The 14,046-nt window shown below is 33.0% G+C and overlaps 1 protein-coding gene and 1 long non-coding RNA gene across 10 annotated transcripts in view; one reads left to right on the plus strand and one right to left on the minus strand.

Annotated features, from left to right (window-relative positions):
- TRIP12 (thyroid hormone receptor interactor 12) overlaps window positions 1-14,046 on the plus strand; it is a 170,774-nt gene that overhangs the window by 65,074 nt on the left and 91,654 nt on the right. For all 9 annotated transcript variants that reach the window (XM_051983370.1, XM_051983369.1, XM_051983372.1 and 6 more), the window contains exon 3: window positions 1,388-1,534. In XM_051983370.1, coding sequence (XP_051839330.1) covers window positions 1,437-1,534 — 98 coding nt within the window. In that variant the 5' untranslated portion in view covers window positions 1,388-1,436. The remainder of the gene's footprint in view (window positions 1-1,387; window positions 1,535-14,046) is intronic.
- LOC127553011 (uncharacterized) overlaps window positions 1-14,046 on the minus strand; it is a 32,935-nt gene that overhangs the window by 2,937 nt on the left and 15,952 nt on the right. The window lies entirely within an intron of this gene.

The following is a 14,046-nucleotide window of genomic DNA, read 5'->3' on the forward strand; positions in this document are numbered from 1 at the left end:
AAGTATATAATAAGTAGTTAGTGATAGAAATTCTGTGACTTCTACTCTTCCTTGTTCTTTCCAACACTAAGATGTTATAATTCATTGTTGCTGATTTTCTTTTGATCTTTAAAAATTTTTTTCTCAAATGAATTTCCAGTATAGTAGTTTATTTGATAGATGAAAAGAGTTGCAAATAGGCCTGGGTAACAGCACAAACTATAGAAAGTACTTCAGCTGTTTAATATAATGTCAGGATTACATGGTGAAGTTGACCTGCTTTTTGAATTATTTTAACTCAATTGGTTATTTAATAACAGGAAATGGACAGTTCAGAGACCCTTCAGATACAACTTCCTGTGAGGATATTCTTCCCTTTTGATTGAAAAATTATAGTAATCATCCTCATATTATATTCATACATTTAAATAAAGGTTATGCTGCTAAAATGATTATAAATCATTTAATAATTAAAAACCATTTAAGTATTGTTTCTTAATACTTAATAATAATAATAATAATAAATAAAACCTAAAATATAGGTTTCCAGTAGATAGATTTTATATTGAATTTTACGCTAAGATGTTGTTTTTTTTTTTTAACTAGAAAATTTTTAAAAAACTGTTCCTCTAAATGGAAATGTGAACTTTTCAGGTTATATCTTAGTATTTTTGCCTGTAGGTACAGCCTCCTCTCGCTCCTCATTATTGATAATTTAAAGGTAGCATGGCAAAGTGCAAAGTAGTACTATTGGCTTGGAGTAAGCCCTGTATTTAAAACTGACCTCAAACACACTGAGTAAGATTCATAATGTAAATTACATAACTACTCAATGCATTGGGTAACTGCTTGGAGTAACTCTATCCCAAGTTGTAGGTTGAAAGACTTTTGAGTTTAGGAAATAATAGATTTTTGTTATTTAGGCTGAATAAAATTGGTTTTCTGACCACAGGTTACTATCAAATAACTATACACATTATATATAATTATAATCTGTATACACATTATATATAGGAATATAATCTTTTATGAATTGAATCAACATGGAACTTTTCATCTTTTTAAACCTAACAAGAGAAGGGAAAAAGGAATAAGCATTCAGTACCTATTATGTACTAGACATTGTGCAAAGTGCTTCACCAATACTTCATTTGATCTTTATGATGATAACCTTATGAGAAGATGACACTATGATTCCTATTTTACAGTTGAGAAATTTGAAGCAGTGAGATTAAGTCACTTGTCCTAGGTCACACAAATAGCGAGATTTAAATTGAATACTAAAATGCTAATGAATACTAGAATAATAAAACTCTAGGAGTAGTACTATCACTCTCCTAGAGTTTTAGAAATCTTGTATGTATTGTCACTTGCATTTGGTAAGCTTTTACCTTTCTCTTTTTTTCAGTGAATGGTAGTGTCTAGAAAGGGTATGTCCCTTCAGGAGAGAGGTGCCAATGTCCAACCGGCCTAATAACAATCCAGGGGGGTCACTGCGACGTTCACAGAGGAACACTGCCGGGGCCCAACCACAAGACGACTCAATAGGAGGAAGGTATGTGTTTATCAAATGTTTGAAGTAGGTTTTGAATATATGTGCAATAGTAATGCTAAAAGCTATTTGTGAAGGCAAAAACTTGCATATTTTAGATGTTTTGTAGTATTTTTCATTCTACTTCCTTTACTATAGATAGATAATTCATTCTACAGATAAAACTCTGGCTTAGAAATAAGTGAATTGTAAATAATTCTTTACCAGATTAGGTTTTTAGTTTTTATATTTGAAATAAATAAGGGTAAGATTTGTTTAATACTCTAACTTTTAAAAATGAGTATATGTGTTTAATTCATGCTGAAAATGTAGCAATTGTATTTTCCTTTGAGGTCAGATTTTCTTTCAGGCTTAAGTATTTGGTCAGTATTCAATTTTGTACAATATTTATTGTAATTTGTAGATTGTTATTTTTTTTTCATCCTTCTTGCTTGTCATTTTAAACATATTCTTGCATATTTACATCTATTTATACCACTAGTAGTTTTTTTTCTCTTGGGAATGGCTCTATATGAATACTCAGTGATTATTTTTCTGTTTGAATTATTCCTTTATGATGGAATTTACCTTTTATTTAGATTTTGATGGCTTTTGATCTTAATAGAGAGCTGTGTGCAAATGAAATGCCAAAAGGGGCCCATCTACTTTTCTGAGTTTGGTCAAATGATACATCAGCCATTTCATGGCTGATAGAATACAGTGCTCTACAAGTTTCCATTTATGGGAGTGAAGACAGGCTTTCTGGAAGAAAATCTATTCGTCTTTTTTCAGTTACAATGAATGTTTTTCTCTCATTTTCTTAAATTAGAATTCATAATATTAGATTTATTCAGTGAGCTCAGACACTTTATTTTATGGGGATACTGGATACTAAGGACACTTGAGATTGAAGGAGATTAATGAGATCTCTGTGAGAGTGTGAATCCAACCTCCCACCCAAACATACACAATTTCTCTCTCTCTCTCTCTCTCTCTCTCTCTCTCTCTCTCTCTCTCTCTCTCTAAAAGAAACAACTGAGAGCTTTTGTCTTTTTTGGTTCACTGACAATACTTTCTTTCAAGACATAGATTCTGATAGAATATTTCTGAAGGTAAATATAAAAATCAACTTAAGGAGAGTGAGAGAAAACAAGTTTATTATTGAATTTGTTGAATAGACCTTTAAAAGAATGTTTCAGTTCTCAGTGACTCATCCCCAACCACGACTACTTCATTCTTTGCTGCTTGTGAGTACTCATATTTTATCAGTTGAATAAGGATTTTTATTAGTGGCTAATTTGAGAAAGGAATTGCTATATTTCCATTCTGAAAAACGAGGCTTCTGACCTCTCATGGTAATTGAAGGAGCAGCAAAGGATTTCTGGAAGTGAAGGAAATGTTGCTTTGTGATATGACCGTAAAGGCAGGGCTAATGAGAGGCTTCCCTAGCTGATGAGTAGTCTTCTCCTCAAAGAAGGAATTTTTTTAAAAAGAAAAGAATAAAGGCACTTCAGCAAAGCCAACCACCACAGTAACCATGTCACATTGTAAAGGTTATTCCACCCATAGTTCTCTACCTTTGCAAAGAAGAATGGGCTTGCATTTTCTCACCTTTTCTCCAGGACTAAACTTCTTGGGAGGGTTAACTAACTACTCCCCCACTCCCCTCCAAGATTCTGTTTTTATATTTACAATTATGTTATTTTCATTGTGTAATTATTTTATTTAGCCTAAAATTCACATTTTTTATTTTTCACATTGTGCCCCTTTTCTTCTATTTTCTATATTTGTTTTTGCCTGAATATTTTTGTTTTCCAAATTTTCAGTCTCTTTTTCATTTCACAGGTATATGGTTAGTCTCTCATCTGTTAATTATAACTAAGCTCCAAAAGCTCCAATTTGTAACCTCTGTTTATTGCTAAGTTTTTCTTTTCTGGACTTTATTGATATTTTGAAGCAGTATAGAGTTTCTTGTTATTTCCATGTACCTTCTGTCTTTCAAAAGACTATATTGGTTCATTTTATCTTCCTGTTAAGAGAGCTATGTCTTTTCCTGGAGACGTGCTGGTTTTAGAATCTCTTTTGGCTTATTTGCTTGTGTTTGTGGTCTTTATTGAGGCATTTTATTTTGATGACCCTTTATCCTCTCTCTCTCTCTCTCTCTCTCTCTCTCTCTCTCTCTCTCTCCCTCCAATGGCTCTCAGTTGTCCTGCCATTGCTTTTAAACAGATTCCTAACCCCAAGCTCCTGGGCTGCTTCAACCTCCTTACAGTGGAGGAGAGGAAAGTATGTTGGAGTTTATCTGCTTAAATCCTGAGTAACTTCTAAAGGGGCAGCAGTGATTTCTCCCATGGCATTTTCATCAAAATTCAGGTTATCTTGATTCCTCTCAGTACTCCCTTTTCCCCCTTTGTTTATTTAGTGGAGGAATTTTGGAAGTTGTTAGAACGGCTTGGATCGGAATCTGTGTACCTTAGAAGTGAACATTGTAAGAAGGCCTGGGATTAGGTTTCTCTTTTAGCCCAAGTGGAGAGAGGCATTGAAGGAATGCTATAAGTAATAAGGTTTTTATTCTCATTTTATAAAGATGTAGCCTTCTATGATTTAGTTGAGATTACTCTGTATCTGATGCATAATTTCTTGAGGGTAAGGTGTAGGCTTTGATAGGGAGCTAAACTGTTTTAGAATAAATCATGTTGCCCTTAAGATGACCTGTAAGACAGGTCAGGTGAGATATATATACTAATATATATCAGTAAGTCTTCCTGTATTCTCTGAATTCCTGTTCCTTGTTTCATAGTATATTCAGGTGTCACAATTTGTTTAGTCACTCTCCTATTGATGGGTCTCCTTTTTTTTGTGGATCCAATAATTAGTGTTTGGAATTCAGGAGAAAGAGAGCTTGAGATTTACAAAAACCAAAAGGACAATAATTGATAATTGATAAATGCATAATTCATCTTCCCTGCTTCATCCCACTTTATCATGACCCTCAGTGCAATTAAATAGCCTGCAATTTGGAGTTTTCTAAGATTTCACATTGTGTAATTTGCAGCAAGTCTTTGGGTAGTGTTTTGAGCACTACTGGAGCAAATGCTGGTAGTTGAGTTTATATCACTATTGCTAGGGAGACTTTAATTTACTCAGGGATAGGTAATTAAAGAAAGATTTGCTTCTTTGCTTTATATTATTCTATCATAGGTACCGATTTAGAGAATCATTTATTTTAGCTCATAGTTATATGTAACTTGCTTAATTTTACATGATTATATGCCCAAGGATATGTTTACTTTGGTTGCCTATGGTTATCAGATGTATACTTAAATATTGAAGTTAATGAATGCCTTGAAAAAAGCTCTGATATGAAACCAGCTGTACTAGAAATTAAATTTTCTTACAAATTATGAGAAGCAAGACTGCCTTTATCTTTGTCTAAAGAGGCTAATCTTAGGTAAAGTGAGAAAACGTCTGCTGTAAAATTATATTAAGCTTTTAAGTTTCTTATGAAAATTATTTCTTTACCTTTATTCAGATACCAAGTTTCCTCATATACCGTTCACACTTTGCCAGGACCAGAACTTTTACATTTTGCTTTGATTTAATGGTCCTGAATGATAGGACCGTATGTGGTACCTTTTATATAGATCTAGGCTATCAGAGGACAGGTTCAACCAATTGATCAAAAGATAGTTATGAAGAACCTCAGTATTTGCTTTATCCACTTATTAAAAATATGTAGTTATTCCTTCTTTAGTTTTTACTAAATTTTTCCCATCCCTATAGTACATTCCCATTCCCCCTCCTTGCTTTTAGCAAAGGAAAACAATTAAGTTGATAAATCTGTGCCATATTATATTTGTAATACCTTACCTCCACTGACAAAAAGGAGATGGGAACTTTTACTTTAGCAAAACTCTTAACATGCAATGGACCCGATTTATTTATATATTTTATGGTAATTATCAGGTTCTAACATCTCCCAATGCTCAGGGCTTTTTTGAAAATTAAAATTTTACTCTGGAACTCAATTTTTACTCCTTAACTACAGTAGAGGTTCTTAACCTGGGATCCATGAATGTATTTTAAATAGTTTGATCAACTATTTCTTTATAATGATTTGTTTTATTTGTAATCTTATGCTGTTTGTGAATGTACAAGTATCCCAAGAATAATGGGGTTCACTAGAAAAGTACTCTTGCAAAAAAAATTTACCTCTCTGCAGTTTTCTTTTTGTTGGAGATTTCAATAGCCACTTGCATGATTGTCATTCCTTTTCTCTTAAATGTATCTGTTTTGGTTTTTTGTTCATGGGATTTCTTCAGTAGATAGCAAGTATTAAAGTATTTGATTCTTCTTCCTTACCCCTTTTAAAAAAAATAAATGTTTATTTTCTATTTATTTAGTTTAAAAAGCAAAAAAATTATGAAACGTGTGGTGTGCTGGCTTTTATTGTGCCCACTTGAAGCATTTAAGATTTGCCTTTGTAGATTAACCTGCTATAACTTCTCCTGTGACCTTTCCAGTTTTGAAATATTCTTTTAATTGAAGCATAAGCTTTCTTACTTTGACAGATGTGTTGAAGGAGCTATGGAAATAGCTAGAGGATACTTGCAGTCTGCCAAATGTGAGATTGATCTTTGCTATTTATATTTATATTTACTTATTTTTTGAAAAGATCTTATTTCTCGGTCATACTGTGAAAATAGAAGTTTAGCCAGTTTCCTTAACTTGAGTAAGGGGTCAGATTTGAAGGCATCGATTTGTTGTCTAATCATTAGTGCCTCAGAGAGAGAAAATATACACACATATGCACTATATACATATATGTATGTATTAATATTTATACAATATGGGTACATATTTGTGTGCATTCTGTCTGGAATCCTTGAACATAAAAGTATATTTTTATATACCTGATTGTATGTCTTTCTGAGTGAAGAAGTGTGTGGCAGGGTGATTGTATCATAGAGCAATTTATGGAATCACTTCCATTGTGCTTGACTCTATGGTTGAGTGATCAGGTGAAGAGATAATTATTATTTCTTTTGGTTTTTGCTTCTTAAAATCAACTGCATGTTATTTTTGATACCGGTTCATTTTTTAAGGAATACAGATAAAATAGACTTAAAGCATACTGTTGATTAGGAGGTATTGTTGGATACCAATATCCTTGTTATTCTGCAGCTTTAATTAAAGATAGTGGATTTTCTTGCACTTTTGCTCTTAAATTTATGTGATTCTTTTAATAATGACATGTATAATGTGTGTCCAAACTATTTAGTTATCCAAGCTAGCTTTGAGATATATTTCATTTGGAATTCTGTGCAGAGCCATTTAAAAAAAAATGCTATTTGTTTCATTTTGGAAAATGTTTACTTATCTTACTCCCAAAGTGGTGTTTACTGACAAGGCTCTATCCCCCTGTTAGTGAGTGTGGGGTAACCTTGACTCTGACTAAAACTGATTTGCCCAGGCTGTCCCATTGCTCAGTTTCTGAGATGCCAGACTTAATGTGAATACTTTACTACAAATACTAGCCCTATTGTATCATAGAACTTTAGAACATAAATAATCCATTAGCATCAGCCTCCCTAGAACTAAGGATTACAAATATCTACAGTCATGGCTGGCAGTTTGGCAATTCTTTGTTGTTACTGTTCTCAGTAGCATTTTATTTTCTCCAATACATGTAAAGGTAATTTTTTAAGATTCATTTTTGTAAGACTTTGTGTTCCAAATTTTTCTTTCTGCCTTACTCTCCCCCATTCCCAAGACAGCAGTCAATCTGGTAGAAGTTAAATATGTTCATTCCTTTTAAACATTTCCATATTTGTCATGCTATGCAATGAAAAATCAGACTAAGAGAAAAAAAACAAACAAAAAAGGTCAAAATGATGCTATGCTTTGATCCGTATTCAGTCTCCATAGTTCCCTTTGTGGAGGTAGATGGCATTTTTCATCTCAAGTCTATTGGAATCAGTTTGACAATTGACAAATACCTAAAAGAGGTATTTTAGAACTGTAATGCTAGCCAGTTTGGCATAGGTTCACAGATGCCTAGTTTAAAGGAATTAATATGTAGCTTATATTTAGGAAAAACAGAAAAAATCTGTTATTAAACACTAAAAAAATATGTAATTGTTCTAGAATTATTCTTTCGGAAGAGTGCCTTTAAGTGGTTTATAAAGAGGAAATATTTGTTGTGAATAACTTGTCCATAGTGAGTTGATACTCAATAATAAGTTTCAATTTAGTTAGACCATATAGACAATTCAATTAAGCAAATATTGACTACAAAGCACTAGGCACTGATGCAAAGAAGAAAAGTGGCAATCTTTGAAGGAATTTGACAGGCCGATGGAATATATATGTAGATATTGTCAAATATATAAAACATGGTTAAAAGGCTAAATATAAAAGGGCCAATACAGCATGCTTTGTGAAAAAACATATGTGGAAAATCAAGGAAATTTAGATGGAACCTAAATTCAACCTCAGTTCAGAAGAAGGGAAATTTATTTACATGACACAGTGGTGAGAGAGAGTATTATTTTGCATGGAGTTTTGCCTGTATTGAAAGGAAAATAGTAGGAAAAGATAAGGCATCAGTTAAATCTAATTTGATTGGAATATAGAGTGTATGGAAAGGGAATACTGCTAATGGAACAATAATTAAATCTGATTTGGACCTTCTACATTATCTCAAGAAAATGATTATACTTATTCACTTAAAAACTTCAAGGAATTCTTCCTGTTTTCCCAAGATAGAAATGTTGGAAGCAGAATAGACTAATTGTTAGAAGAGCACGTAACCAAAAAAAATTGATAAATTTTGTTTTCCAATATAATATATTTTGAATAAACACTCAAACTCACTTCTCCTGTTTTATATCATGAACAAAAAGTCAGAATTTTGTCCTTTCAGCTGTCATCACATGGTAGCACTGGTGGTGATGCTGCTACTGCCACTCCTACTAGTACTATCGCTCCTGGTACTAGTTAGTAGTATTTATATGGCACTTTTAAGACTGCAAAACACTTTACATATATTCTCATTTGATTTCCACAAAAACCTTGGGAGGTAGAAGCTATTATTATCCTCATTTTAAAGATGAGAAAGCAGCTTCAGAAAGCTTTTCCTCAGGGTCACACAAGCTAGTAAGTCTCTTAGGTGGGATTTGAGTGTTGTATTTTACCAAAATTTTGTCACTTCTCTAAACTTGTTACAGTATGTATTAAATTGATTCTTTATTCTGAATCATTTCACATAAGCCTTTCCAGGTTTATTTGAATTTTTCTTGCCTATCATTCTTTCCTTCATAGTTCTTATTACACTTACTTTCATTTATCATTTAGCCTTTTCTTGTTAGGCATGCTGTAAATGTTTTTTCTACCTTTGGGTATTTCTTTCCTGTCATATCTACCTTGAGAAATAGACCTACCTGTGGAGTCTATTGGTCATAGGATTTGAACATTTTAGGAACTATTGTTTGCGAATTGCTTTCCAAAATGGATAACAAAACAGATTGATATTTATTTCTAAGATAGAATATAATATATGGAACACATTATTCAGATATAATTTGACATATTTATCCCAAATCAGGACAGCTAGGTAACAGTAGAGAAAGTGCTAGGCTTGGAGCAGGAAGATCTGAGTTCAAATTTGACCTCAGACACTTAGTAGCTATATGACCCTAAGAAAGTCATTTTACTTCTTGCCTCAGTTTCCTGAACTGTAAAATGGGGATAATAATTGCATCTATCTCCCAGGGTTGTTGTGAGGATCAAATGAGGTAATAATTGTAATGTGCTTAGCACAGTGCCTAGCACATAGTAATACTTGATAAGTGCTAAATATTGATACCATCATCAACAATCATTAGATGATGATAATATCCCACATAGCCATGAAAATAGTGCTTTCACCACCTGAGGCCTAAGATTTTCTCTCTTAAGTTACTTACTTTTCTCCAATATCTAAGTCCTAAGACAATTAAAAAAAAAAAAAAAACTTTCTCAGAACTCTTTTTCTTCTAACATATAAACTAGTCAATGATGAGTGACTCAGGGTTATGAAATGTTTAGTAAAGCCTCATATAGATTATTCTTATGTATGTTGTATATATATTGTATGGATGTATATAGTTCTATTTTCCTTCTTTTTCACTTTATAGAGAAAGGAAATATCTTTTCCTCTTTGAGCTCTTGGGTCACTGTTTAAACTGGAAACCATTGTTTCTTAGGTTTTTGTCCCCTAGGAAATGATGTTTTACCTGTCTTTAGTTTTTCTGAGCTTGTTTAGTGTATTTGGTCTTCAATCCCTGTTGTAGACACAACTTGTGGTACAGTGGGATTGGAGTGCTGGGCTGGATTTAGGAAAACCCGAGTTCAAATATTGAGTTTATACAGGTCATAGGACCTTGCTATGTGATATTGTGCAAGTTATGTAACTTCTGTTTCCTTGATTATCAAATAGGGATGTTAGCAGTGTCTACTTAGCAGTATTGTTATGAGGATCAAATGAGATGTTTTTAAAGTGCTTAACCTCCTATGCCTAGATTGTGACAGATATTACATATTTAAAGCTTATTCCCTTCCCTTTCTCTTTTTTTTCCCCCTTTTTTAATGGACTCGGCTTTTTCAACTGAAAAAAATTTCCAATTGTTTTCATCCTGTAAATCCTTGAAATCTTCTCCCACTTTCTTGTATTTTCTTTTATCCTACAACAAAAAGAAGGCCCTTCTCTTCAAAGCCACCCCATGTACACTTTATCCCATTCCCTTTCACGTTCCTCAGCAGCTTGCATTCTCATCTATCTGCCATTCTCTCAAATCTTGAGCCTTTCTCTGTCAATTGGTTCTTTTCCTACTGCTTTCAAACATGCTTACATTCTCTAAAAATCTCTACATTCTTTAAAAACCTTCACTAAACTCTCATGTCCCCTACAAGTATTTTTATCTCCTCACTTTCTCAGACAAATGTCTTGAAAAGCTATCTGTCCCCTTCTGTCATTTATTTACTCCTCGACCTCTTGCAGTCTGGTTTCCGATTTTATCACCTAAATTGAAACTAAATTTACCCGTGATCTCTTGATTGCAAAAATAACCCTTCAAATATCTGAAGGATTGTCTTAAGGAGGGGGAGGTGTTAGACTTGTTTAGTTTGGCTCCACAGGACATAACCAGAAGCTTGAAAAAGGCAAATTTACAAGCAAACCGGTAGGGAAGAAGGGGGAGGGAGTGGAGAGGTGGGGAAGGAATAGGCCGGTTGTGATATCTCTCATTGGAAGGAATTCTCAAGTTAACTAAGAGTATAGATTTGCTAGTGTATAAGAGAAACTACTAACATTTAGAGCTGGCCAGAAGTGGAATGGGCTTATTTAGGTGCTAGAGGATTATGCCCCATTAGAAATCTTCTAACATAGAAGTTTGATTAATTAGTGATCCCTTTTTGGGTTTGACATAGAAGTTATGGGTTAGACTAGTTATGATTGGAACTGAGGTCTTTGTGAAATCCAGAAGTATTGCCTAGTCTTTTCAGTGTTGTCCAAAATCTGATCCTTAGCTTCTTTATGTTGATATTCTGCAAAATAGTATCTTAGTTTAATTATAGTGGAATTTAGTGACATATATTTAGTGGAATATATTAATAACATTATGTTAATATTTATTTAATATTGATATATCCTTAATAAATAATTAATTGGAATTAAATGCCACTAAATTCAAGTTGGCTTGGTTGAAGAGTGAAATATCCAAGTGAATTGGATTTTTTTTGCTTAAAAGTAATTGTGGAGCTGCAGTAATTCACCTTAACCTTGAATGTTAGTAGTGCCAGAGAAATTAAAGAAAAAATAGGGACTAGCAGGGAAAAGCAGCACTGAAGTTTTTTATTGATAATTGGTTAGACACAATGATCACTTCCCCATAAGTGGATTCCCCTCTTAGTTCCTTATTTTTAAAGCCAGTAAAACAAAACAAAAATGAGTGGTTTTGTAACTATTAATAATTAACTTTCTGCTCTTACTTGTGCTGACAAGAAGTAGTTATTCTTTGTTGTAAATTAATGTCTTCACATGGCTCAGCATCCTCTTTTCTGTTTGAATTGCTTTCTGTTTACCTTCATTTCTATTATTATGATCTGTTATTCTTTTGCTTGTTTCTCAATTCATATGAAATTTTTATACTATATGTTCTTTAGAACAAAGCTTTTAAAATTATTGGTCAAGAGGGTCGTGAAAAATTTGGCAACATAAAAGGTATCAAATATTTTGCCAAGATTTAATCCTTTATGTAAAAATAAAGTACATTTAGCTCATTAGTATGCAAATCTGGTTTTGTCTTTAACAGATGGTAAAATGATATGTGTATCATTGTTTTAAACAATCAGAACTGTTTTAAAATAAATTTGTTTACATTTTATTATCAGTAAATGTTTGATTTGTATAGCTATTTTATAATACCTATACTTTCAATTGCATAAAACTTTCTTGGGTAAAAAGGGATCGTGAATGGAAAAAAGTTAAAAAGCCTTGCTTCCGAGAGTACAGCAATCAATATTCTTTAAAATTTACATTCCACAGTTCTTATTTGAAGGACATTGAATTTTCCAGCTATTTTACTCCTCTAGTAAGATTGCTGATAGTGCCTATGGGACCTCTTTTCTTCACTGATCTTGTAATATATATACCTCAATCAGTAAATATTTATAAGTGCTTACTGAAAGCTAGCCACTAAGTTAGGTGGTAGAAGTAAAAAGGCACAACTATATAATATTTGCCTTTAGGGACCTTAAATTTCGTCAGTCAACAAGCAATTATCAGACATATACTAAGGGATATTTAAAAAAGTAAAAATAATAGCTTCTGCCGTCAGGGAGTTTTCTGAGGAGACAACATAGCATGTAAATTACTAGTTAAGATAGTAGATAGATGGAAGAAACATTGAGAAAGAAGGGTAGGCCTTCTGGAGTAGATGGGATTTGAGCTGAGTCGTTGAAATATAAATTAGGACAAAACTGAAATCAGAGATAATAGATATAGAACATTTTAGGCATGAGGGGACAGTGAATGCAAAGACATGAAAATAATGTTTGGGAGTGTTGTTTTGTTGGAAAGTGGCATGTATGAAGAAATTAGGGTTTTGAGGATTGTTAATTTTTTATAGTTTATATAGATCCTAGAAGTAAAGCCATTGGAACACATTGATGAGGGCTGACATAATTATGCTATTCACTTTAGAAGAGTTGTCACTTTGGTAGCAGAGGCAATTAATGTGAGTGATTTTTCCTCAAGGAACTAGCCATAAGAGGGAGGAAAGATTCTTGTCAGTCAATAGCCAGTGGGCATGTAAGATGAATTTATAGGCAGCTGGGAAAGATCCAGTAAATAGGGAGAGAATGGTGAGTAATGAGGGTAATTTGCTAGAAAAGTTAGGGCTATTGCTAAATTAATTAGTTAAGGGGGTCTGTAGATGAATTTTCTTTATCAAGAAGACCCATCTCTTCTTCTTAAAAAAAATGGAAGAAATAGGGGAAGGTATGGAATAATGCACCATTTCTTCTTGCAATTCACTAAGAATTTGGATTCTATATCACTTGATACAAAGATGTTTAGTATTGATACCACTTCATTATCTATCCTTTTAGCAACATATAGTTTCCTTCCGGATCTCTTTTAATTAGATCTATTTTTGCTTTTGCTTGGTCTGAGACCAAGATTGCTGGCCTTACCTCCTTCCCTGTCCCTCCCTTCCCACCTCAGCCAAAGTATAATAGATTCTGTTCCAGCCTTTTACCTTTATTCTTTTTGTATCTCTCTGCTTCAAATATATTTCTTGACTTTTAATCAACTTCTGTTTTATGAATTTTATGAATTCACATTCACAGTTAAAATTTATATGTTTTAAAACTTATTAAAACATATGTATAATTTCCTTTTTATCTTTTTATGCTTCTATTGAGTCTTGTATTTGAAGATCATATTTTTGCTTAGTTTTAGTCTTTTCATCAGAAAGGATTGAAAATTCCCTATTCCATTGAAAGTCCATCTTTCCCCTGAAAGATAATACTTAGTTTTGCTGAATAGTTGATTCTTGGTAGTAGTTCAAGCTCCTTTGCCTTCCAGAATATCGTATTTCAGGCTCTTCAGTCATGTAAAGGGAAGCTGCTAGGTCCCAGGTAATTATGATTATGGCTTCTTTATATTTGAATTATTTCTTTCTGGCTGCTTGCAGTTTTTTTCTCCTTGATTTGATAATTCTGGAATTTAGTGACAATATTCCTTTTTTTATTTTTATTTTGGGAAATCTTTCAGGAGGTGATCAAGTAGATTCTTTCATGACTATTTTTATCCTCTGTTCTAGAATATCAGGAAAGTTTTCCTTGATGATTTTCTTGAAAGTTGTTGTTGTCCAGTCTCTCTTTTTTCATTATGGCTTTCCGGTGTTCTGTAATTTTTACATTGTCTTTCCTCGATCTATTTTCCAAGTCAGTTGTTTTACCAGTGAGGTATTTTCTTCTTTTATTTTCTTTTT

Source organism: Antechinus flavipes, chromosome 3, assembly GCF_016432865.1.
Source record: "Antechinus flavipes isolate AdamAnt ecotype Samford, QLD, Australia chromosome 3, AdamAnt_v2, whole genome shotgun sequence".
Taxonomy (NCBI): domain Eukaryota; kingdom Metazoa; phylum Chordata; class Mammalia; order Dasyuromorphia; family Dasyuridae; genus Antechinus; species Antechinus flavipes.